This window comes from Carica papaya, chromosome 2 (genome assembly GCF_054855325.1).
Source record: "Carica papaya isolate Zhongbai chromosome 2, ASM5485532v1, whole genome shotgun sequence".
In the NCBI taxonomy this organism is placed as follows: domain Eukaryota; kingdom Viridiplantae; phylum Streptophyta; class Magnoliopsida; order Brassicales; family Caricaceae; genus Carica; species Carica papaya.
Genome location: NC_142310.1, coordinates 15,782,317 through 15,809,814, shown reverse-complemented (window position 1 = coordinate 15,809,814; position 27,498 = coordinate 15,782,317). Strand labels below are relative to the sequence as shown.

The 27,498-nt window shown below is 33.3% G+C and overlaps 1 protein-coding gene across 1 annotated transcript; it reads left to right on the top strand.

Moving 5' to 3' along the window:
* The first annotated feature begins 2,233 nt into the window (after window positions 1-2,233).
* Window positions 2,234-21,604, top strand: HUA1 (floral homeotic protein (HUA1)). The gene is made up of 12 exons (XM_022035488.2): window positions 2,234-2,707; window positions 4,033-4,280; window positions 8,135-8,191; window positions 8,281-8,358; window positions 8,461-8,517; window positions 8,667-8,864; window positions 9,309-9,346; window positions 9,461-9,507; window positions 9,622-9,746; window positions 12,429-12,482; window positions 12,669-12,806; window positions 21,289-21,604. Exons 1-12 carry the CDS (start codon window positions 2,347-2,349, stop codon window positions 21,454-21,456), a joined length of 1,569 nt encoding a protein of 522 aa, XP_021891180.1. The 5' UTR covers window positions 2,234-2,346; the 3' UTR covers window positions 21,457-21,604.
* Window positions 21,605-27,498: the final 5,894 nt, after the last annotated feature.

Sequence of the window (27,498 nt, the reverse complement as noted above, 5' to 3'; positions counted from 1 at the left end):
AACTTATTAATAAGTTCTTGGTATTTTTTTCTTATTTTATTTTCCTAGTATTTGTTTTTATTTTTCTTTTAGGATTGTGAATTCAATTAGAGGGAAGAATTATTCTAGCGGCTATTGTTTCGGTATTACATATGTTGAGTGGGTTTTAAGAGTAGATTTGATTCTCCCTATACCCTCCCGCGTTAGGCAGTCTAGTTGCATGACTTCTGCTATTTCTTTTGACAACTCTTACTCTTATTTGCTTTCTCTTTAAATTTTTTTCCTTAGATCTTATATATCTTATCTTTTTGTAAAATTTTCAAGAATAATATGTTTCTTATAAAAGTGCACACTTAATGGGGAAATGAGTTATTGTACTAATAGTAACTAAGTCATCGCATATAATATTTTAAATACTTATTTATATGGGAGAGTGCGTATTCAAATTTATTTTTTAGTTTATTTAATAATCTCATTTATTTATATAAAAAGGGGTATTCAAACTTTTGCGTATATAATAATATTAAATATTATGATATTCAATAATAATGAAAATAATTATTGTAATTAACATGTGATTTTTTACCTATTTATATGGAAGAACATATATAAAAAATATTATCATTAGTATGTACATTACATACAATAATTTTTAATAGAAGATATTTTAAGTATATATTGTAAAGTTATTCGATATATTTGTTTATATGAATAATGTTTATTTAAATTTATGAACATTAGTAAATACACGATGTATTCGATTATAGGTTGATAATAGTTAAAATAAATCATTGCCATTAACAATATTCTAATTTATCTAACTTCTACTTATTTGCATAAAAAACATGTGTTTAAATATATTATTTTAAATTTATTTAATATTTTTATATATTTACATAGAAGAGCATGAATTCAAATTTATTATCACTAAAATAAATTAGATATGATAATATTAATTATAAGATATTTAATAATGACTAAAATAAATTATTGTAATTAATATTTTTTTTAATTTATGTTGTCCTTACGTATGTGAAAGAATGTGTATTTAAAATTATATTTTACTATTATTTATTTATCTAAAAATATCTATTTAAAATTATGACTGATAATAGATATTGTAAATGACAGTATTAAATTATATAATAATAATGCCTAAAATAATAATTACTATTAATAATCTTATAAGTTACGTGACTTTTACATAAGAGAATATATATTCAAAATGTATATTTGAAAATATGAAATTTAATTATAAAATAGGTTAAATATCATATATCATTACTTACAATTTGAATGCCTCAAAATACAAAAGATAATAAACTTTTTTTTTTTTTAATATGTTATTTATTGAAGATTATTTAAATCTATTCTCAATAAGATCATAAATGAATTATTAATTAGAATATCTTATATGCATTAGTTTTAATTCTTCTTAGTATCGTATATATTTTTTATGTTTGGTATTAATATTTTTATTTTTTAATTAATTTTTATGCCACAAAAAGATCTTATATGTACAATTTAATCTTTACCTAAATGTATACCAAAATTTTGAAGTGTAATTTTACATTACATCTTTTGAAACTTAACTCATTTTTGGAAATAATTATAGTAAAAATCTTAGAGTAATTGAAGAAATTATTTTTCGTATTAATAATGTCAGTAATTTTTTTTTTATATATAAAATTCGAATTGACACAATTATATATAAATATATATATATATATATTTTCATGAGATTAGGAATCTTAAAATTACGTATTCCATTATATAAAATATATCTTTTAGGCATGGAAGGGAATGAGAGGCGGGAGTAAATAGAGTTTTTGAGGAGGTTGATGATTTTTGACATTTTAAAAAATAGATGGTTATGAATTCTTAATTTTTTGTTATGTGCTTATCCTCTAATTATTATGAAGAATTTTGCGGTGATATGTTAATAAATTTATAAATGCTGTAAATGGGTGGCCCCGCCCCCCCTTGTTGTTTATGTGAATGCATATGCTCTTTTTTATTTCAGAAAAAAAAAAATATATATATATATATATATATATATATAAAATATATCTATATAATGTATAACACAATACGTTGTCGCTACAAACACCGAGTAACATATATCTTGTGAGATTAATTTTATAGATTTAAAAAAAAAAAATTAAAATAAAATTTTAAATACATTTACAAACAAACTATAAATGTCCAAAGTGGAGTCAATAATTAGGAGAATTAATGTTGTGATTATTAATACATTATATGCCTGCAACTCGTTGTTGGCTTGTTGCTCCACTGTGGAAGAGTATAACAAGTGTAAACTGCACCCGAAATTTGGAACATGTACAATTTGGTTAGGGTTTAGTTTTAATGGCGAATCAGCTGTACGGCTACGAATCGGCCACGACTAAATCAGCAGCAGCAGCGGCGGCCAAGGCAAAGTCGACTCTCTCTTCTCTCTTCGGCACCACCAGGTCTCGCTCGGAGACATATTTATCTGATACGACTCTCCGATACCTGAGCGCCGGGTCGGATTCTCTTGTATCGGACCTTACCAGCAAGTACTCCTCTATAGGAACCTCCTCCACCATGTATCACCATCTAGCGCAAACGGCTTCGCTTTTGGCTTCTTCTCAGCAGCATCAGGCCACGTGGCCTCCAGGAGTCGATGTTCCTCCCGCTCCTGGCGTTGAACCCCTTCTGCCTCCCGGCGTCAAACGCTCTTCCGACGGTTAGGCTTCATTTCTCGTTTTCTTTTAGGTTTTTTTTTTTTTTTTTTTTTGGAATTTCTCCCTACCGGTTTCTATTTGCTTGCCGAGAACAAGGAAATGGGGATTGTCTCATTTAGTTATTTATGTTGATTATGTTATGCATAAAGTGCGAAATTTTGATTCAATATGTTCTTATACTTGCCCATCAAATGAATTCTTGAGTTAAGCTTATTTGATTGAGTTCTACTGTGTTACTACTCTTGATTAATGGATGCTAATGTCTATTTGTAGGATTGAATGTTCATACTATTGCATTATGGGGTTGATGATTTGAAGTTGGGCGTATAGCTCTTATTGCTTTTACTCAATCTTATGCGTTCAGTTGATGCATTACTGTTGTGCATTATTAAGCTCTTAGTTGATCCATGGATGTTATTGCAAGAGTTTGCTTCATATTTTTTGCAAACTTGCCAATTGTTAAGTTTTTTGAATTTGGTAAAGGTAACATTTTTGCAATTTTGAGTGCAATAGTTGGTATCTCGAACTTATTCATGGAGGACAAGGAAGAAATATCTTGATATTTTGGAAAATTTCCCTCAAAATGTAATTGCCATCAAACAGGATTGTCCATAGCATTAATCATATATCTGTTCATGTTCATTAGTGAATTATCAGTATATAGACTCCGCCTCTTGTGCCCAACTTGGGCAACGGTACCAGTTGATGTTAGAGTGATGAAGAGTGTCTCCTTGATTTGGTACTACATTTTGTAGCAAGGTTTACATCTCTTCTACCAGTGCCTCTTAGGTTTACACAAATATTAAAGTGCATTTTCCTTTAATATATTTACTTATCTGTTTGTCTGGTGGCACTTCTCCCTAGGGCATGCTTACCAAGATAAGCTACTTCTTGTCTACAAGTTATTGCCCTGCTTGGTTCCTTGGTTGTGAAACAACTGATTGCGAAATGTTATGGGGTGGTGGCATGCTATCTTGTTTGGCTAATTTGCCCTGCTTTATTCTAGAACCTAGACTATCAGTACTACATAGGTCTCGCATCTTCAAGCGTTTGCCTTTGCATGTAGATGAGCTTCCCCTGTATAATAAAGAGCCTAGATTTTTTATTTGCAAGACATTGTTTACTATCAAATTATTTTCAAATACTAGTGTATATACTTTCTTATCTCTATTTATTTCTTTACAACAGTGTTATGGTATTTAGTCTTATGTATTGGTTTCTATTAAATATAAGTTCTTAGTCCAAAATTATTTTCAAGGCTATACTTATAAGAGTAACATATATTTTTCGTGTTTTCTTGTATAAACTTCTCCACTACATACTATAGTGCTGTACCATCCGACTCTTTTGGGCGCCCATGACACAATTGGGCAAAGTGAAGCTTGGTATACTACCACCTCTTTTGCCAAGCGGTATAGATTGGAGAGTACAAGCCATTTGCCTATATATCCACAGAGACCAGGAGAGAAAGATTGTGCCCACTATATGCAAACAAGAACCTGTAAATTTGGAGATAGCTGCAAGTTTGACCATCCTATTTGGGTTCCTGAGGGTGGAATCCCAGATTGGAAAGAGGTGACCGTTTATTGCTACTTTTAAGTACGATAGTTACACTTACAAATTAATATATGCTTTATATTTATGAGTAAATTGTTACAACCAATGAGCTATATGTTACCACTAAGTTTTCTGATTTATAATTGACTGCAGGGACAAATACTTTTAAGACCAAATCAGCTTACACATTAAGATTTACCTATGGTCTTGAAACATTTATTATCTAACTTTGTGCTTTCCACATGTATTATAACAAAAGCCTCTACGTTTTACATATGTATTTTCAGTGCACTTCCCATTTTGCACCTGATCAAATTACCGTTGGTAATGTTGGATGACCATGAGTTGAGAAGTACATTATGTGGGAATGGTCCAGGAACTAGGCTTTAGAAACCAGAAGAAATGTTCTTGGTGAACAGAATTCTTCAACGGAATCCATACAATTGACAGGCTCAATGATATACTAAAAAATGTTTTTAGACATTATAGATATGCTAATAAACATGTAAATTTCATTTTGTATATGGGTGGCACCCCCTTGGCGCTGACATTAATACATTTTTCCACACTTTTATTTAAAAAAAATGCTTTTATTTCTTTTTTTTTTTTGGGTCTATTCTTTTGAATTCTGCGTTCAGTGTTAAGGTTTAGTACGATTCTTTCAATGTGTTCAGGTAGCAACAAAGTACTTTTGACTTTTTTGTTCTTTATACTTCATGGCTGTTGATAACTTGGCATGCATTGATTCCATTGTTGGCTTTTTCATTTGGAAAATTATATAATTAGGTTCGAACATGTAGATAAATTTCCTTATTGAATATTCTGTTTCTTGAGAGTTGGAAAAAATCAAGAAGGTTTGATATTAAATGCTTTTGGGTGCATGTATTGTCAGAAAAAGTATTCTATTGCAGGGACAGACAGACTTCGACCCCCCTTGGCTTAGTAAATTTCAATTGTTCTTTGGTCCAGATACTTAGGATCACATTTGAATAGTGGTGCTATTTGCATAGAATATTGTTCATGGTAGGGGTGGTAAACACTAAGTAGTTTTGGAGCCTATTTAACCAAACTGGTGCTTGTGCTGTGGACAGATAGAACCAGTGAGAGAATAGCTTTTAATAAAAATGCTTTTGATGTAAAAGCCGTATAACATTTGGTGGAAATTGGTTTGTTATTGTTTAAGACTCATGATGCAAAATGAGTAACAAATTTTGAAACGATAAAAAAGATTACAAGAATAAAAGATAGCTATTATAAATGACTTATTTGTTATTGTGAAGCATTTTTTTAAAACCTCTCTTATATCTTTAATTATTTAAAACATCTTAATTTAGTTTCTAAACATTTTATTTTATTTAAATATCTATTTTCATTCTTCAAATTTTTTATTTTTAAATTTAAAAGTATTTAAATAGTTAGGATGAATATTAAATTATTAACAGTAAACTACTATTATACATTTTTTAAAAAATAATAATAATAATATCGATGAAATAAAAAACTAATAAATTTATTGATTTTGCAACAATATATATAAGTATTTTGTTTAAGCAAAAATCGTATCTAAAAGTGCCTATTTTAGCATTTGCTTCACTTTATTGAAAGCCACTAGTTGTTGCTTTTTAAATTCAGATTGCTTTCTTTTGTTTGGTTAAGCTTCTGCTTTTCTTTTTGCAGCAGAAGCACAAATTATAAGTGTGGCCAAACAAGCTCACTTTTTCCACATAGCTTCAAGGTTTTTATGCATCCAAGTAACAACTGTATGTGAACTTAAGGGCTGGTTTCTATTTGTAGCTGTTAGAGGATAAGAATTTCCTATATAATCCTATGAAGAATAATAGGGTATTTTCTTTATAGTCTTTTCCAGTATAGTCAATGTCCTATATAGGCAGGTTATACTATAGTCAATGTCCTACTTCGATTCTAATTGGAGTCTTCTTTCTTATTCATAGGCATCTCTAAAAATACGTGCCCTATTTCTTTAACATAATAACAAGAATAATGTTTCAGTGTATTCTTTAGCATGGTGTCAGAGCAGCAGGTTCTAGGATCTAATAAGTTCCTCTTATCTTTGTTCTTCTGTTTTTGTAACACTACTTTTCATGTCTATTCGGACAATTGAAAAAAACAACAACTAGAACTTCCTCTCTCCACTGGAAAAATTTACTTCTCTTTTGTCTCCCTTTATTTCTCTTCAGTTATAAGAAGAATCTCTTGGCCGTAATTCTCTGTTTCTTTTATTTGAGCTCTTCCTTAGAAGAAAATCCTTTATTATCTTAGTTGTTTTTTGAACCCCCTTTATCCTTTAAGTTGTTAAAAAAATCATAGAATGGTTGAAACATTTGTTCAAAATCTAAGAGACACATCTTTAGATGTCTTATTCTGGCACTTCCACTCTAGATTCAAGTTGTTGGGATTGAGCAACCTATTTGCCAAATTCCTGGCCACAAAAAGTGTTTCACTTGCTGTTGGCCATTGGAGCATGGCTCTCATGCTCCTCCAGTTTGTATTTTTCAGTTCATGAATTTGACATGGTTTGAGTTGGTGATTGGTTCTCTTTTGGAGTTTTGTGGCGTGGGTACAGTAATAATCCTTTGTTTGAGCAAACTTTGAGATCATCTTGTTGATGCTATGGTAATTCTACCTTACTGGGTTTGAGGAGATTAGGAGAAAGTCTCTATGTTAAGAAGCTGTTCTGGATTTATGATCGGTTTCCCTTACTAATAAAGTAGTCGCAAGGGCATATGATTGCTAGAAAGCAGTATTGTGAAAGTCACGTGTCCTAAACATCCTTTTGGTAGTTATTGATTGTATTCTAGTTGGTCTACAACTTATTTTGTTCACATGTCCAAGGTGGATGGTAACTTCATGTTCAACCCTATTAATGTTACTTTTTTGATAGAGGTTGCAAAAGTTTCTGTTTGCAATTGCTTCACCTTTATTCCAAGTCCTGAAAAGAGGAAAATTTATGAACTAATACTGCTGTTGCTCAATGGGAGCAGACACTTGTTGCCTTGATGTAGTTTCTCGATAACTTTTGAAGTTGGTGACAAGTTGTTGCGGAATTTTATGGTTGTTGTTTATATAAGGTTTACAGTTGTAAATGTACATGCTGTTTTGAGCTTGTTTAGAACTTTTGTTTTGTAGAAGTTACAAATCTTGTTTGAAGCAGTTTGTGGAATTCGTCAATCTTGGCAATTTCTGGAAGTCACTGGCTACAATTTTTCTATTCAGTTTTATTTACTTGTAGTTTATTTTTAACAAGCTTAAGCTGATGTAAACTTCATCTAGAAAGGAGGTGTTAGGGAATAAGAATATTTCCAACATAGCTTTTTAGAGAATAATAGGGTATTTTTGGTATAATCTTTTCCTACATAGTTAATATCCGATATAGGTAGGTTTTGATATAGTCAATGCCCTATTTAGAGGTGCTTTGTTCACCCTATTTTATAGGAGACTATAAGGTAAGATGTTTTGTTTTCTTTTAAATTAAGCTCTTAAAGTATTTGGATACCACAAGCTTATAAACTGTATTCAGTAATCATACGTTTGGTGAAAATATAACTTATAAAGTGTCAGTTGTATCAAAATGACAAAAAAGACGATTACGATATTCTTGTGATTGTATTTTTTATTGATTCTTTTGTATAATATACCTAATTATCCTCGGGTTTGCTTTGTTTGTGAGTCATGTTTCATTGACATCTTAAATTGGTAAGCTTTATTTTGAATATTGGCATTGCTGGTGTCTAGCCTGCTGTAGGGTAAGTTCTAAATAGTTGTCCTTTTATATAGAGAGGTGGCCGTATGTTGTTTACACTCTTCATTCCATTTGTTATTAAGACAGCATATTGACATCCTTTCAAATGTAGGTTCCCCTTCCTTCTGGCAGTGAGTTACCTGAGAGACCAGGGCAACCGGATTGTCCCGTAAGCGGTTCTTGGCGCTCTTATAGGTTTTCTAATATCTGTTTGAGCACTTGGATTTTATTATCTCATCCCCATTGAACTTGATGCAGTATTTTATGAAGACGCAAAGATGCAAGTTTGGTTTCAAGTGCAGATTTAATCATCCAAGAGATAAATTGGAAACGGTGGTAGGTTCCACTTGCATGAGATTTGGCACATCTGCTTTTTTTCCTATGTTTGTTTCTGTTTCCTTCTTGATTTTAATACTACACTTTCTTATTATGGTTCAGGGTGCTACTGAAAATCCTGGTGCATTGCCAGAAAGGCCCTTTGAGCCCCAATGTGCTGTAAGATACTTATGTTTTTTCTACACTGGAAATGCTACCATCTAATTATTTCTCTTTCCTTTGTGAATGGTATCATCTGGCTTCTCCTCTCAGATTGCTACTGTCTAGTTATGTTAATTTGTTCATCCTTGTTATAATTCTTAAAACAGTTTTACATGAAGACTGGACAATGTAAATTTGGCCCAACGTGCAAATTCCATCACCCAAAAGATATCCAAATACTGGCAGCTGGGCAAGAGAATGGGAATGGTGAGCAGACTGGGTCAGCATTCAAGAGCGAGGGAGCTAATGCAGTCACATTCTCTCCAGCACTGTATCAGAACACCAAAGGACTTCCTATAAGACCGGCATGTTCCTTCATTATTACGTTATCAGTAGTAGTTGCTGATTTTTTTTTTTTTCTGGTTTTCTTGCATCATTTATATTTGACATGCAGTTGAACTTCTTAATTTTCATGTTGTTATCAATTTCTTACAGTTACAGATTCTGTCTTATGGTATCCCCCACGCCTTATTCCTTTTCCCATTGTGTGTTATTTGTTTATTGGTTAGTAATTATATGGAGTTGCTGTTGTTTTGGTTATACCATCACTGTTTTTTTACAAGCAGTTTGACTGGATCTCTATGATATATATATATATATATTATTGATATGATAAATTGGAAAATAATGAGATCAGATTAGTTGAAATTTTCAATTGGGTGAAATGTTGTTGGCTGAATTGTTAGTCAGCTCCTTTGTTTATTCAGATTATGTGCATCTGTTGATCATATGAATTTTGCTTCTTGCAGGGTGAGGTGGATTGTCCATTCTATCTGAAAACTGGAAGGTGTATACTTTTCTTTTCATGCTATTTTTTTTAAATTGAAGAAAATAATAAACTTTTTTTTTTCTCAAACAAAAATACTTACATTTTCCTTTTTTTTTTTTAAATATATATTAGTTGCAAGTATGGTGCTACTTGCCGCTACAATCATCCGGACAGAAATGGTAGGCATACAACTTTAGTGTTGGAATCCAACTTTTGAAGCTTAAATGTCCTGAATTTCTTTCTTTGAATATCATTAATGTGCGTCAGAATTACAATTTTCTGGTTTCCTGCAGCATTCATTCCTCCAGCTGCAATAGGTGCCATGGTAGCATCATCAGCTACTAATCTGAATATTGGAGTTGTCAGTCCAGCTACCTCTATATATCAGACTATTGACCCCAGATTGGCCCAGCCAATGGTAGGTTGGAGATTATTTGTGCCTTTTCTCTTTGGTTCGTGTTTGTTCAATAAAAAGAGTTGTGACTTAATTTATTCAAGTCATTGTTTTCTAAAAATATTCGATTCATTTTCTTCCTCCAACTTTCAAGTCTGAGCATGGATGGGTTTGTGTAAATTTAGGTGCTCATGTATGTGGACAAATGGAGGGGTTCTCATGTTGTTTTTTCTTTTCATTGGATTGGTGGGTTTACGTCTGTAGCTATGAAATTCTGTAATCATTATTAGAAATATTGTGACTTCATTAGAAAGAAGATATACATAGCTATCAATAGGAATCTTTATGTGAAGAAAAGAAAAAACTATGAATAGGAAATTAACCTTTATAAGAATATTCCTTGGCGAGGTTTTCTCCTCTAGAGCCACTAAGTGCTGATCTTTTTCTTCTTCATCTCTATGATGGGCTATCCCTTGGCTCCTGACTTATGTTAGTTGGTAGGAGCAAATTCTTGTTGACCTCTCATGTTGGGTTCTCCTAGAAGGAGATTGCTGACCACAAAAAAGAAATCATATCACATCATGTTGGTTGGAAGGGAACTCGACAATGTCACTCAAAGTGAGAACAGAAAGGGCTTCAGATCGACCATTGTGTTTTTGGAGAGGAAGTTGAGTGACTTACTAAAACTCTAGACCAGTTCTTCTGGGAGAAGGATAAAGGATCATGGGTGAGAAGCATGGTTGGAAGGAACCACATTCTCGAGTGGCGTTAGGTGTGAATGGGAAGGCTGATTTTCAGCTATAATGGAGATAGCAAGGGAGAGATGAAAAAGGATCTGCATACCCGAGGATATGGAGGTGACTTGGTGTTTGATGACAGAGGCAGTATGTGGGATTGTTGGAGGTGTCTTCAGATCACCTTGGAGCCCTAGGGCAGAGGTAAGGAGAGGACTTGGAGATGAAGTAGGTTGTCTCAAATTGGCATCACAGGGGATAGTGGCGAGATCCTACACAGATGCGGTAAAGTCGACAGAGAAGCAGGTGGAGAAGAAAGAACCCAAATCAAGATTGTCTCAGGTCAATTTCAAATTTCGAATTCCAAACCCATAGAGGACAAAAATCTGTCAAGGCCAAAACTAGGTTTCTCGGTTAAAAGGCCCTCTATGCCTTTTTGGAAAAGCTCAAATCCAACCTCAAACAGAGCCTCTGTTGCTAAAAGAAGGAAGTGAGTCACTCAGTTAAAACCCAGGACCTGGTGGGATGGAGAAAAATCTCATTCCATGATCGGGGGGCGCTCGAGCAAACAATCAAGGGGTGGGACGATAATCGATCAGGTGAAGGAGGGAGGAGTTATTTAGTGTAGCACCAGTTTTAACAAAGAGGGGGGAGAGGGGGAAGTGGGGGGAATGTAGTTTGGCGATGACAAAAATTTTGGGAGAAAAACTGACTCTATCTTTTGACCATGCTAGACATTGTGACTGGTTTTGGGGGATTTTAGGGTGGGTTTGTTGCTATCGAGCAGTGAAGGATGGGGGAATGAGGAGATACTGCCCATAGCAATTGTGAATTTTCAAGAAAAAGGAGATAGAGGATTGGAAAAGTGCAAATCAGATGGCGATGTGTAGGGTAGAGAAGGAGGAGGTGATCAGGTGTTAATTGTCAGGATGAGTCTTGAACAACATCCAAAGAATAAGCAAGATGCTGGTCAGGAGTTCTAAACGCTATGGAGATCAAATTTTGAACTGTTTAGAGCCATTGAGGGAAGAAGAAGGGAGCAAAACAACAACAGGACAAATAAAATCATTATTGAAGAAAATGACATGGATAAGGAATTGACGACACTCCACATAGCTATTAATTATGGTAAGAACTTCAAATTGGAGAATGGAAGAAAAGGGGGGGAGAACTATTAATTTATCATGTTACGTAAAATTATTTATTGGAACATAAGGGGTTCGAATGATGCAAAGAATCAGGCAACAATCGGAAATGTTTATCTATGTGAAACCAGATGTGGTATATATTCGAGAAGCTAAAACGGAGTCATTCTATGACAGGAATGTCAAGATCTAAACTAATTGATACTCTCATAGATCCCAATCTCAAATTGGTTGTAGATTAGGAAAAACTATTGGATAAATGCTTGTTGGTGGAAGAACATGATGAAATCTCTCCTGGAGTTTCTGACATTCTGTTATGTTTTTCTTTTATATGCCCTGCCTCTGATGGAGAAATATTATTACTTTTGTATATATTAGAAGGAACCCACATGTTTCCTCAAAAAAAAAAACCCTGTTAAATGTGCTTCTATGAACACAGTTTAAAAACTTTGCTTTTTTATAACAAATTTATAACATAATAAAGAACCCTGTTCATAGATGCACTTTATAACAAATTTATGAGTTTTTTTAAATATTAAGTTTATTAGTTGTTTTACACCATTCTGCTTTTTTTTGTTAAAGAAAAGAAATCTCTCTGTATTATGCTAAATCATTTTTATTCAGTTACAGAGAATTATGACCTTTTATTTTTATGCTGAAGAGGTTTTCTGAGGTTGTATCTGTCCTCCAGCTCCTTTTTAAATTTGGATGACTAAGCTTGGGTTCTGCATATAGTACTATATGTTTTCTTAGTGCTTTGATACTGTTAAATGTGCTTGTCAATTAAGTCACTATTGCTTAGCTGGTTGTTTATTTGCCTTTTGCAGTTGGGAGTGGCTCCGGCTATTTATCCTCAACGACCTGGACAGGCGGAATGTGATGTGCGCATCTACAGTAACACATTCTATTATTAATGTTATCATTTTTATTTTCCTTTATTGTTGCTGCTATTATAATCATTGTTGTTATCAAAACAATTTTAACTAGAAGTTTTTCCTTTGCTTGTCTAGACACATTTACCCATAAATCATCCTCACCCCATCTGATAACTTGTGTTTATATCATAGTACTATATGAAGACTGGGGAGTGCAAGTTTGGAGAAAGATGCAAGTTTGATCACCCCATTGATCGAACACTCTCACTGAGTAAGCAAGCTTGTCAGCTCAGTATTAAGCTCACTCTCGCAGGATTACCGAGGAGAGAGGTATGAATTTTATCAAGCCTTGTGATTCCAAGAAATTGAGTGCTCTCGTTGCTTAGTGATAGGACACAGACAAGTTATGGTAAAATGAATATTGAGTTTTCTGCTTTTCATATCGGAGGCTTTGAGGTTTTCCCTTTAGTTAGCTGTCTTTTGTTTTATTTTTTTCATTGTTTTCTTGGGTAATACTTGAGTGCGTTGTGGTTTCCTTTTAAGAAAGTTATATCCTTCATGTTTTTTTCTTACACTTTCGACAAGCACCAAATCATATAAGAGTTAAATACTAGAATGACAAAATATCATATGTATTAGAAGTTTGAGTCCAGAATGATGCAATAGAGGCTAGGGTTATTATATTGACCGTCTCTAGTATGTTTAGAATGATGCATTCTGAAGGTAAACCTAAAAAAATGAAGGGAAAAAAACCTTCTTCTTCCTTGATTATTCAAGCACAATAATGTGCTTATTTATAGAGAATTCTGTAATAGAATTCTGGGAAAAAAGATGCCTACAGCAAAAGTGGTGGCACGTCCCACTAGCTGCAATTCTAACAAAAAAGGGAATATTTTTAGAAAAAATATTTGCCAATTACAGACTGTAAACAGCAAATTAACTTCCTACAAATTATAGACTATAAATAGTAAATTAATTTCCTACTAAATTTACTTCCTACACTCTCCCTTAATCTAGTTTACATATATGTTAAGTAAACCTAGATTGGATATGATGTTCTCAAATATTGGTCTCGGTAGCATTTTTATGAGGATATTAGCAACTTGTTGATTTGTTGGAATGTGTATAAGGACTATGGTTCCATCTTCTATCTTCTCTTTGATGAAATGTCTATTGATCTCCAAATGTTTGGTCCTATCATGATGAACTGGGTTCTTGACCATGTTAATAATTGATTGATTGTCACACCAAATTTTCATAGTAGTGTCAGTAGGTATTTTTAGTTATTGGAGCACACATCTTATCCATATTCCTTCACATATTCCGTGGGTGAGAGCATGAAATTCTAATTCTGTACTACTGCGAGAGACAACTGATTGTTTCTTGTTATGCCAAGTGACCAAGTTTCCTCGAACATATGTACAATAGCCAGATGTAGACCTTTTATCTGTTTTTGAACCTGTCCAATCAACATTTGTAAAGACTTCAACTTCTTTAGTTACTTTCTTCTGGAAGAATAAGCCCTGTCCTGGTGTCTTTTTGAGGTATCTCAGAATTCTGTACACTGCTCTCATGTGTATCTCAGTCGGTTGGTTTATAAATTGGCTCACTATACTAACTGCAAAGCTGATGTCTGGTCTTGTGTGTACTAGATATATGAGTTTCCCAACCAATTTTTGGTACCTCTCTCTATCAACAAGTATGTCACAATCTTCATAATCAAGTTTTATAGTAGAATACATAGGTGTGTCAGCTGGCTTACAACCAAGCATCCCTGTTTTCTTTAGAAAATCAAGTACATATTTCCGTTGTGGTATAGAGATTCCTTTCTTTGATCGTGCAACTTTCATACCTAGGAAGTATTTGAGTTCTTCAAGGTCTTTAATTTCAAATTCTTTTGCCAGATATTCTTTCAGTCTTTAGATCTCCTCACAGTGATCTCCTGTAATAATGATGTCATCAACATATACAATCAAAATTGACTTTTTACTTGAATCACCATGCTTGATGAAAGAGTGTGGTCAGACTGACACTGCTCATACCTAACTTGCTTTACTACTCTTGTGAACCTCTCGAACCATGTTCTTGGTGATTGTTTGAGTCCATAGAGTGATTTCTTAAGTCTATAAACTTTATGAGGGCTCTTAGATATTTCAAATCTTGGCGGAATATCCATATAAACCTCTTCTTCCAAATCACCATTAAAAAATGCATTCTTCACATCTAGTTGAAACAAGGGTCAGTCAAGATTTGATGCAAGAGAAAACAGTATCCGTATCGTATTATGTTTGGCAACAGGGGTAGAAGTCTTTTGATAATCAATCCCATATAACTGTGTGAATCTTTTTGCAATAAGGCGAGCTTTGTATCTGTTTATACTACCATCAGGATTATATTTGGTTGTAAAAATCCATTTACATCCTACCTGGTGTTTTCCTGGGGGCAGTTCAGTCAGCTCTTATGTCTCATTCTTCTCAAGAGCTCTCATCTCTTCTTGAATAACTGCTCTCCATTTTGGTATTTGAAGGGCTTCATGAACAGTTTTCGATTTTGGAGAGATTTTATCTAGTTTACTCACAAATGCGTATATTCTTAAGACAAATTGTCAAATGACACATAATCTTGTATAAGATGATTAGTGCAAGATCTGGTACATTTTCTCAATACAATAGGCAGATCATTATCAGTAATAGGGTTTGAAGCATTATTACCTAGTGAAGGCTGGACAGTTGGAAACAAGGTTGAGTCATGACAGAGTTTGGTCTCTTCTGGTACTTTCCCTTTCTGAGCCTTGTTCCTCTTAGTGTAGACACATAACTCATTTACTACAGGAAATGTGTTTCTAATTCCTACCATAGATTCTGATTCAGGCTCATTTAGTGTGGACTGGAATAAGTGAAGATATGATGACATCCCAAAGGTGATATTCCTGAGTAACTTTCTCTCCCTGAATATCACTTTAGGTATAAAATGGTTGATTTTCGTAAAAGGTTACATCCATGGTGTTGCAAATCGACGAGTATCCAGAAAAAAACATTTGTATCCCTTTTGATTGAAGGAATACCCAACAAAAATACACTTGAGAGCTTTAGGATCAAGTTTGCCCCGTAAATGAGAATGAATATGAACATAGGTAAAGCACCCAAAGACTTTAAGTGGTAAAGAATTTAGAATGTGAGAGTCTGGAAAAGATTGTGAAAGAAGCTGATAGGGTGTTTAAAATTTTAGTATACGGGAATACATTATGTTTATTAAATAGGTGGCAGTAAGTAAGGCTTTCCCCCAAAACTGTTTTGGAACATGTGAGATGAACATAATAGATCGGGCAACTTCAAGGATGTGCCTGTTTTTCCTCTTGGTTACGCCGTTTTGTCGAGGAGTATAGGCACAAAAACTTTGGTGAAGTATCCCATTTTCTACAAAGTAATTTTTAAGGGTTGACTCAAAATACTCACATGCATTATCGAATCTCAATACTTGTATGGTAGTACTGAACTGGGTTTTGATCATGGTACTGAATTTTTTAAAAATTGCACCTACTTTTGGTTTTTTTTTTTCATAAAGAACACCCAAGTGATTCTAGTATGGTCATCAATAAATGATACAAGCCACTTACTTCCGGATATGTTAGTAATTATGGAAGGACCCTAGACATCACTATGAATTAATAAAAAGGGTTTTGAGGATTTATATTTTAGATCAGGAAATGAACTTCGAATATGTTTAGAGAACTGACAAATTTCGCATTGAAATGAAAGTGGATTTTTATTCGTGAACAATGAAGGAAACATCCTTTTTAAATATAAGAAATTTGGATGTTTTAGACGAAAATGTCATAACATAATTTCATTATCACTACTAGGGCTACTTACAGAAACTGAATTAGCACATACTACTTTTTGAGTTTGTCCACTAAAGAGGGCAGCTTGAAGTAGGTAGAGACAAGATTTCATCATAGCACTGCCAATTGTTTTTCCCGAGTCCAAGTCCTAAAATTCACACAACGTTGAACCTAATTTAGCAACACAGTTAAGTTTCCTATATAGCTTACTGATAGCAAGTTACAGTCCAAATTAGGTACAAAGAGAACAGAATATAGAGTCATATCTGGTGATATAATAACAGATCCGATTCCAAACACTTTCAAGATAGACCCATCAACAATTTTAATTGTAAAACACTAAGTGCACTGTCTATAATCTTAAAATAAGGAAGCATTACCAGTCATATGATCGAATGTCCCGGATTTAGGTCTGTCCACTTATTGAACAAACTGTAAAACTGAGACTATGAAAATTCTTATCTTTATGAGCAACAATCACATTAGTAGAACTCCTAGAGAATAATTTCTGGAGCATCTCAAGCTGCTTAGGAGTAAAAAGACACTTTTCCGCTGCTGTTGAGGGAGCTTCTTCACCGGCTGCCGTCCACCAAATTTCCCTGAAGCTCGGTCGCATTTTCTAGTCTTGAAGGCTTTCGGTCAGTCGGCTTTCCATGGAGTTTCCAGCACCGGTCGCACCCATGGCTGGGCTTCTTACAATAATCACAGAAGGGCCGACCTTTCTTGCCTCGACTGTCCAGACGCGTCGTGAGGGCAGATGTGTTCTCAGCTACAGTCGTCGCAGTTTATCCTTCTCCCCTCATGACTTTCTTCCGACTCCTCTCGCCGGACCTCAAAAAAACTTCACGAATATTGGGCAGCGGCTTCAAGCCCAATATTCGGCCGCGCACGTCATCGAGATAAGAGTTCAAACCCAACAAGAACTTGAAAATCCGCTTGTGTTCTGTAATTACTTGTTAAGGCTTTTGCATCGTCCGCACAACTCCATTGATGCTCCTCAAACATATCAAGTTGCTGTCAACTATGAGTTAGGATGTTATAGTATTGAGTCACAATATACTCACATTGTCGGAGCTTATGGAGGGCAGACTCAATCTAAAAAATGGTTAAAGTATTGTTCTTTGTTGAGCAGAACTCTCTTGCAGACACCCAGATTTCGTGAGCTGTTTCGTAAAGGAGAAAATTTTCTCTCAATTTCCAGCAACATAGAATTTACCTGCCACGACATCACAAGGTTATTCTCCATCTTCCATGTTCGCGCATTGGGGTCGGTTGCCGGGAGCGGCTTTGCTTCACTGGTGAGAAACTCCTCACGGCTTTTGGCCCAGATGAAAAGCAACACTAAAGATGACCATTGCAAATAATTGTTGCCGTTTAGTTTGTGGCCTGGAATCAGAGATGAAGACTGCTCAACCACGCCTTGGTTGAGTGATGAAGGGAAGAAAGGCCCCGAAGAGACCTCGGGTGGAGAAGACGACGTTTCACCGGAAGCCATTTGCGATTTTGGCTAACCCAAAACAATGGGCAAGGATTAGAATGGTTGCTCTGATACCATGAAGGTAAACCTAAAAAAATGAAGGGAAAAAAACTTTCTTCTTCCTTGATTATTCAAGCACAATAATGTGTTTATTTATAGAGATTTCTGTAACAGAATTCTGAGAAAAATGATGCCTACAGCAGAAGTGGTGGCACGCCTCACTACCTGTAATTCTAACAAAAAAAGGAATATTCTTAGAAAAAATCTTTCTCAATTAGAGACTGTAAACAGTAAATTAACTTCCTACAAATTACAGACTCTAAATAGTAAATTAATTTCCTACTAAATTAACTTTCTGCACATTCAATAATTTGTCAATTGTTTTTATAGTATAGGGTAAATTACGCAGAAGTCCTTAAAATTTGAGTATAATTATAATTGAGTCCACAGTTTTTTGAAAAAGAATAACTTAGTTCTTTTATTCTTTTGGTATGCACATATTTTGAGAAAAATCACATAACAAATGCATTTAGTTCAAGTCTGTTATATTCTTTTCTTAATTTCTAGATTTTAATCATATTAGCCGAAATCATAATTTTTTTTTCGATCTCTAAATTGTTTGTCATGCTGTTAATTTTCTTATCATTTAATTACATGACTGTCACATGATAGATATTAAATTATCATTCAAGGATTATTAAGAGGTCGAACTTAATAAATATATTTGTATGTACATTACCAATTTAGTCCCTAAGTTTCGACTCATTTTTTTATTTAATCTTAAATATTTTTTCTGTTAGAAAATAGTTCATGGACTTTCTGATTTTTTTCAAGGCATGAACTTCGTCCAATTTTTAACACCAAAAACAAAAGTGCACTACACTAAGTGTTGATTGGTTAAAAAAACTAAAAGAAATGAGAAAAGGAAAAATCTTTGAAATTAGGGCAAGGAACGTGTCCTTCTTCTCCGTATTTGGTTTCATTTTCCTCCCCACATTTTCTCACCAACTAAACAACGAAAATCAGGTTAGTGCAAAATTTCATGAAGCAGAAAAGTTCCAGTCTCATCTCTCGGAAACAGGTTTCTTCAAGTCTCTCTCTCTTTCTCTCACTCTTTTCTTTCCCTATCGGCCATCTATATCTTTTGTATCTGACTTAGGCGGATCCTAATCCAGAAAAAAAACTCTCTGATAACAGCCCAAATGCGGAGAAGAATGAAAGAGTAGAAAAGCATTTTGATGAGTGTGAGAGATGAGATGTAGACTTGCTCTGGAGAATCGAGGGTGGAGGAGTCTTGTGATGGATGGTCAAAGGCTCTTCTGGCTCCAGCATGTCGTTTGCAAACTCTCCATACTTGACATTATAGCTCTGACTTTTCCTTTTCTTTTCCCCCTGTTCTCGCTAGCAAACATCATCTGCCAATTACTGGAATCACCTCTTGCTATTAACTAACTAGGACTTGAAGCTTTTGAATGGGTGATTTGAGGACTTTTATTTCTCTCTTCACGCTTTCTAACACCCAAATATAAGAAATATTAGAGACATAAAAGTAAAATTGAAATGGGTTTGGATTATTTTTGAACGGTGATTTTAGAAGGAGAAGAATCATTCTAAAATAGATTTGAGGAAGAAGAATGACTCTAAAGCAGAGAAATTAATAATTTTACTCCAAATAAATTAGAAAAAGGGTTTTGGTTATTTTGAATGGCTGATTTGAAGAACGTTCCAGGCGAGTTTAATGAGGGAGAAAGGAGGGATATTTCTTTGGGTGAGTTTTGATAATCTGATGAGTTTCTTGATCAGACCGAGATCATTAGGTTTCTTTTTTTTTTATTCCATTTTTAGAAAATGATGGAGGAGGAAAGAGAGAACCGAACAACACTCAACCATTTTTTTTTGGTTTTTTTGTCTTTGGTTGATGGTGTTAATTTTTTGAAAAAATTGGAAAGCTGTGAAATTATTTTGAAAGGAAGATATTTAAGACTAAATTATAAAGTTTAGGGATTAAATTGGTAATTTGTCTTATATTTTTATACAATGATTAAATTATTATTTTCAAAAACTGCAGACCTAGTTGTAGTTATTCATAATTTTTTAGAGACTTCAATATAATTTATCTTATAATATATTTTCACTTCTCGTCCTCTCAAATCTTTATTTCACTGAAAAGTAATTATTTCCTGTCTAAAGTTAAAAATTGCAATTTAGGAACCTTTGGCTCTTTGCTTTTTCAATCTTCATTCATAATTTGTGTGGGGTGTGGGGGGTATGTTGGTATTTTGATCATATTAGTAGTTAATTGATGTTATTTGATTTTAGTGCTTTGTTTGTAATCTTTGAACCACATTGTACTTGGCTGTCAAAAAACATACAACAGGGAGATGCTTTGTTATTTGGTAAACACCAGGGTATATAAGGTTGTGAAAGTTAGAAATATTTCTAAAAGATTTCTTCAAAACAATAAGAGTGTGGCGATAGCTTATTTCTTTTTAGTGATGTAAGAACTTATTTGGTTATTTGAAAGAAAACTCAGTTATATATAATGTTTGATGTAGGTTAAATTAGGGTTAATTTACTTAGGAACTTGTAGATAAAAAATTAGGTATCTTAGAGTTTCTTGGACATAAGATCTAAGAAGTCGCTTGAAGTTTAATTGCATCATACAACCTGAAAAATTTCTCTAAGTATTTATTTTGAATAATTGAATTAAAGTGACTCAAAAAGTGGATTACAAGAATATTTATAATGCTTGATAAATAATCTTTCTTAAATAAGATTAAATTAAAAAAATAATTTTGATAAGAACAGGAAAACTAAGTACTGAAAAGAGTAAAATCTTAAAGTAACTAAATTATAATAATAAACTTCTAGATTGTGTAATTTTTTTGTTTTAGAAAATGATATTTGTAATCTATTTAAGAAATTTAAGCTTAATCCATTGGTTTTGTTGCAATACACGTGAACATTCTATAGATTTTGTTTTCTAAATTTATATATGCTTAGAGGGAAAGATCTGAGGTTGTTGAAAATAAAAATAACGTTAAAAAGATAATTTCAAAAATGCAGGATGAATTTAGAATAAACAATTAAACTTTATTTAATGCATGAAAGCATTTATATTTTTTTCAATTTCTTAAATTCATAGATAATTATAGTTGTGAAAACTGCATTGTATTGTCTTTATGGTGTGATAACGCTAAATATTAAAAGTTTTTGTAGAAAGTACTTACAGTAATCCTTTTTTGCTTTCATCTTCTCTTTTACTTATTATTTTTGAAATATTGGTTTATTTGTTAATCACCCTTATATGCTTTTATGCTCGAAAATATGAATTTAAAAAATAAAAACTATAACATAATTTAACATGAATCGAATGAAGTTTGATTCTTTTCCAATATTCTCTATTCTTCCAGGAACTTGTTTTTCCCAACTATTTTGCCTGTGCACTGTAGGCATAGGATGAGTACTAATTTGTTGTGGCATATACTTGACAGGGCGCTGTTCATTGTCCGTATTATATGAAGACTGGAACGTGCAAGTACGGTTCAACATGCAAATTTGACCACCCCCCTCCAGGTGAAGCAATGGCTATTGCATCATCACATTGTGGCGAAGAAGCAAATGATGGCGGGAAAGAGATTGAAGGTGTTCAAAATCAGTAGCTATGAAGACAAAGCCTCTGTAAGGGTGATTATTTTCTTGGTTACTTGATTATGTGTTTGTGAAATTTACTCTTCTAACAGAAATGTCTCAGCATCTATATTTAGCAAATGTGAGGTTTCTGCAAATCATCTTGCCCTATTGTTGTTATTGATTGTCTTTGATTTGCTTGCTTTACTGTTTGGTAAATTTTAGATTTCTCCTTAGAATTTTGCTCCCTACTTTTGAAAAACATAAAACATTTTATTTTGCAAAATGTCTTTAGTTAGCAAATGTGAGTTTTCTGCAAATCATCTGGCTCTGTTGTTGTTCTTGGATGTCTTTGATTTGCTCGCTTTACTTTTTCTGGCAAATTTTAAATTTCTCCTTGGAATTTTACTCCAAACTTCTTAAAAATATAAAACTTTTTATTTTGCAAAATGACATTTTCGATAGCTATTATTATTCTTTTAATTTTTTTTTAAAAATGATAATGATTATGTAGCACGAATTTAAAAGAAAAAGGAAGTCCTTTTTAAACCCATGTCATGTTTTGCCTATTATTATTACATTGAGTTTCATTTTCTTTTATAGCTTTAAAAGGATATATACATCTTTTCTATTATTTATTGATGCTAAATTTTCTTTTTCTCTATTATTTCCATCTTCCTCTAGCCTCTTTTCATGATTCATGACAATGACTGGTTATTATTGGGAGAGATCAGAAGGCTCTCACTTTTAGTGGTGGCAGAAGAACCCATCACCCATCAAATCCCTTCAGAATTCTTCAAGCCCATTGGGGATTTTAACCAAACTCGAAATGAATTAGATCTGTTTGCTTCGCTTCTTTAACTAACCTGAGTCATGTTTGAGCTTAATAGCGAAAAATTTGTCTAAAGCTAACAATATTGTACACATATAAACTAATACATATGATAAATTTAATTCAAAATAATTTATATATATATATATATATATGAGAAAAATCTTAATGATTGGAAAATAAATAATTATGAGACTCTTTTAAATATTTTTTACTGTCACAATCAATGGGAGCAACAATCGACCAATTTAGAGAGTCAATGCTAGAAGGTCTTTTTAGCTCGTGTTTTTCTATAATTATTTCCTTAAAAATGATATCATAATGTTACAACTCTCTCTTAAAAGAGGTATGATTAGAGCACATATTTAATTTAATAACATAATTTTATTAATATAAAAGAATATGTAAGTATTTATATCTTTTGAATATGTACAATATTTGTATATAATACAAGACTTTAAAATTTTTCTTTTTGTCACAATACAAAATAACAAAATAGTAATCCTAATTCTAATGCCTAACTTCAAAATTCGTTTTCGTATTATTCATTATTTTACAGTGGTATCGACAATATTTAAAAACGGTGATAAGAGTAAGATTTACAATATTACTATGCAGAAATTATGTAATATAGGTATTATAGTATTTCACACACATTAAAAATCACATATATCATATAATATTATGAAATCGGAAATGCTATATTGTATAATAAGCCACAAATTCATCATAATTATGAAGGGGACACATAATCATCTAACTACATTATCTTAGGCACACACATAATGATGTGAACTTGGGTATCTAAGGAAAACTAATATTGAAGACACAAGAGTCCTACAATTAGTAGGATTCCCAATGACAACTGGGATCCCGTAGAGATGTAGCTTGCTAGCATTCTCCCACACGAAAAGGTATAGAACATGCATGCATGCAGCACGCGAGCCGCGCACATGTGCGCCAAAACATAGACATAACCATGCGCAGACACAAGCACACCAGGAGAGCCCATGCGTCCATGAAATGGAGGATTTTTCCACGGAAATGACTCCTCCCGCAAGGACTCCCATATGTCAATTCTTGAAAAGGCCAAGATTCTCGGCCCAAAACGAGGTCCAACAATGGTCCAACACCAAAGCCCATCCAAGAAAGTTCAGAAAATCTGCTCCAAAGATTTTGGAAGGAAGATTCAATGGCCCTTAATCCTAAACCCAAGAAATAGACCTAAGACTTCCCAAAAAGGCCTAAGTCAATTGCCCAATGGTTAGCTAGAGAAAAGACGATTTTTGGAGTCCCACGAAAAGACAAAGATGGGTCTAAGAACCAAAGGGGACTCGTAGACAAAACATGCTGAACATGTGAGCAATATATCTCACATGTGAGGGTAAGGGCATGTGGGAAAAGGAGAACCTGCACATGCGGGATCCTCCTGCCCATGAGAAGAATCCTCACATGCCTCTCTTCTTCTCAAACCCGATTACAAGATTCTTTTTCAACTAAAAAGTGCGAGAAGAAGAAGAAGAAGAATCCTAAAGCGATAAGAGTTCATAGGAAAGCAAACCTGCAGGGAAAAGACTCCCCGCTTGCGCAGGAAGTCCAAACCAAGAGGGACTTAACTTCCCTTTTTTTTCTCACATGTTTTTCTTGTTTTATTTATGTTTATTTCATGTGGAATTCATTAAGAATAGTCCTACATGGATTGAAAGAACAAATTCAAGTTAAAGACAAATTATCAAAAAAAGAAAGGGATAAAGATTACATGGGGAAATCGACCAAGAATCCAAGACTCTTAGCCGATTTGGATTCAAAGTTTTGGCTAAGAGATGAGAAGCACTATCCTAATCATATTTGTTTCTTTTAATCATTATTTTAATTTAATTTTAAATTAAGTTAATGTAAGAGTTTAATTAGGATTTTCATTTTCGAGTTCAAGTAGAATTAAACTCGTGAAAGCCTATATAAAGGCTCTCACCCTTAGCTTGTATTCATTCAAAAATTTTAATATCGATAAAAATTCATATTATTTCTTTTTAGCCTTTATTAATTCTGAGTTAATGTTCAATCAAGTGAGGTTACTTCAACTATCTTGTTCAACCAACAAATCGAATCGACTTATCGAATAAGTTATAATGTCCTTTCTATTCTCTTTTATTCCCAATTACCTTAGTTCATAATTGCATGTGAGTTATTGGGCTAAATAGGGAGTATTTTTTACGAATTTAAGATTTTTGCATGCTAATATTATATTTGAGGTTTTGATTGTATTGTTGATTCTGGATTCAGCATCACATATTTGATTCCCAAACACCCAAAACACAAAAACAACATGTATGAGCACAACTGACTCTCCCAAAACATGAAAATGGTAGGACCCAATACGGATTCCTAGCATAATGTAGGTGAGAACGGAATGTTAATATGACCAGACGTCCTCCATAATGAATGATGAACACAAATCAAAATTCATTTTTGAAAACACATTGTCATAATAACATTTAACTGAAGCTCAATTTCTCAAGACATAAGAATAAAAAATTCATATTTATATACATATATATATATATATATGTTAACTAAAATACTTCAAAAATATACATGTGCTAGTGGTGTCATAAAATCCACTTACTATAGGTCTTAAGCAAACTTATTCAAACCTTCTCTTTTTTTTTTCCAGCTCATCTATTTATTTGGACAGAGTCTCCCCTTATGATTTTTTTTTTTTTAATTTCTCCATTTAATTCGGTAGATTCTCCCCTTATAATTTCTTCAATTTCTTAATGAAATTTCAGCATTATCTCCCCTTAGAATCATCATCACTTTGAACTCAAAAAGATCAACAACCAAATAGGAAATTATTTCTAAGGAAAAGAAATCCGAAACAACATACCTCTTTGGACATTTCTTTTTTTTTTTCTCTAAAAATTCTAGCATAAATCCAGGATGAGTTTTAAGCTTTTTCTTTTGAAATTTCAGTAAAGTCCCGTGATTATTTTAGTCTTTTTCTTACCTTAAAAATCACCACCTTTATTACCCAAAATGTATCCCAAACATTAAAGGAAAATCGAACTCAAAATCAAAGGTAATTACTTACCTTGTTTTCTTATATTTGACCTTCCTTGCCTACTGGTTGGCTTCCAATTTTTTTCCTCCTCTCTTGCTTTTTCTACCTATTCCTTCTAAATTTATCTCAAAATTTCTCTAGAATTTTCCCCCAAGATTCCTTGATTTTTTCTCATAAACCTCACGATTGTTCTTATTCCTTTCTTTCCTTTACTGGCCCGGGTCTCTCCCTTTCTCTTTATGTTCCTCACTTGCCTTCTCGACTTGGTGTGCTTTCTCCTCTTCCCCAGCCCCTTATTTATAAAGGAGGGAAATTAAAATCGATAAAGGTTAGACACATGGCATGCCGACAGCTCCCTCAAAACTGCCTCATCTGCCACATCTTGCTTCCTCTTCACCTCTTCCTCTTATGGTGCCATTTAGCTGCTTATTTTAGCATGGCTTTCTGCTACCTCATGCTTCACATATTCCTCAACCTGGTAACTTTCGATTGGTTCATGTTTGGACTTAATTGGGTCACATTTCACAAGCTTGCTGCCTCTTCCACCATTTTAAGCTAGTTTTTTTTGCTTTCAATCCTTTCAAATTCTGCCATGTAGCTCTTTGTTGCACCCCCTTAATGTTATCAAGTCCCAACCAATGGCCTTTTGTTATTTATTTAGGGTTTTTCTCCACAGAAATCGAAAAAAGGCATCTCGGGAAAATTTTATTTCCCTCTCGGGTTTTTATTTTTCTCTCCAAATTTTCCTTCTACAAAAATTTGTCTCATTGCAAATTTCTCTTTTCTCACATGTTAACTTGCACTCCATTGAATTTAAGCCTCAAGTTCCATCAATTTTGGCCCCGTGAAGAAACTTTATCCTTAAAGGTCATTTAGAAGCTTCTCGGGGAAACATTTTTCAAGCTATCAATTTTGTGCATTTATCTCCCAATGTTTATTCTACAAAAGTTTTCACTTTGCAATTTTCTTTTCTCATGTGTTAACTAGTGTCTCCTTGAATTTCACCCTTAATTTTCACCAATTTTCAACTCGAGAAGCATTTTTGTCCTGAAAGGTGATTTTCTCCTATTATTCAGGAAAGGTGTTATTCGTGCTTAACCTTTCTTTCCTTTACTCTTCCTAATTTCATTTCTAACATTTTTCTCACTTCTTAAAGATGTCTTTCAACTTATTAGGACAATGTTTTGGCCTTGAAAAAATTTCTTGGTTGGAAATAATTGATTTCTCTTTGAGGAAAATTCCCACTCGAGGAAAATTTTTTCTAACTCTAATTTTCTTATTTTTCCTTTCTTTTCTGCAAAAAGTAAGTTTCTATCCTTATAACATTTCTCTATATACATATTTATGTCCAAAATAATCATACAAAATATGAAAAAATAAATTCGGGGGTAATTTAGGTTATTACACACAAACACCAAGTTTTATTTTTGGCAAATCTTAAAAGTTATTACTTAATCCAAAGTTGCATTCTTCGGTGGGAAATAAGTCGATGGAGCACCCTTATTATTAACAAGGTTATTAGGAGGGGAAAACTATTGTTGAATAATTGTTTTTTAATGCAAAACGAGGTAGAGTTATGTAATCAAATCCTTCTTTAGTGCCCCATATGTATAAATTATGGACTTTGGCTTACGAGTTATTAGGCATCAGTTAGGTGATGATTGGTTCGAGGAGGGAAGATATTTGGGCGTGAAAGAGTTTTAGTGGAGGGAATAAACATGTTAATTCCCTTTTCTTATTTTTTTTCTGGTGGTGTAGAAAGAAAATCAAGAGAGCTTTTGAGGAGAAGAAGATGACTCTGATAGAGTTAGAGATAAATTGTTTCAGACCCTTAATTTTTTGGTAATGGATCATTCTTTTTCTTCAATAAAAAATTTTAGGAACCTTATTGATAGTTTGATTACATATAAATATTTTTATACATGAGTTTGACACCTGTTTGGTACTTGTGAATGAATGATGCCATAGTTTTCACTTCAAAAAATAATAAAATAATATATATAAGATTGAAACCCTAAACATGTTGCTTGTTGTTGTTTCTCTTCTTCTTTAAGTTTCTTTCTCTATGTTCGAACCGTTGCGACTCTACTTGAGTTCTTCCTTTCTCCAAGCTTGTCAAATGATGTTAATTTCTCATCTATTTTGCTTCTTACACATCATTTTATTAGGAAGAGACAGAGA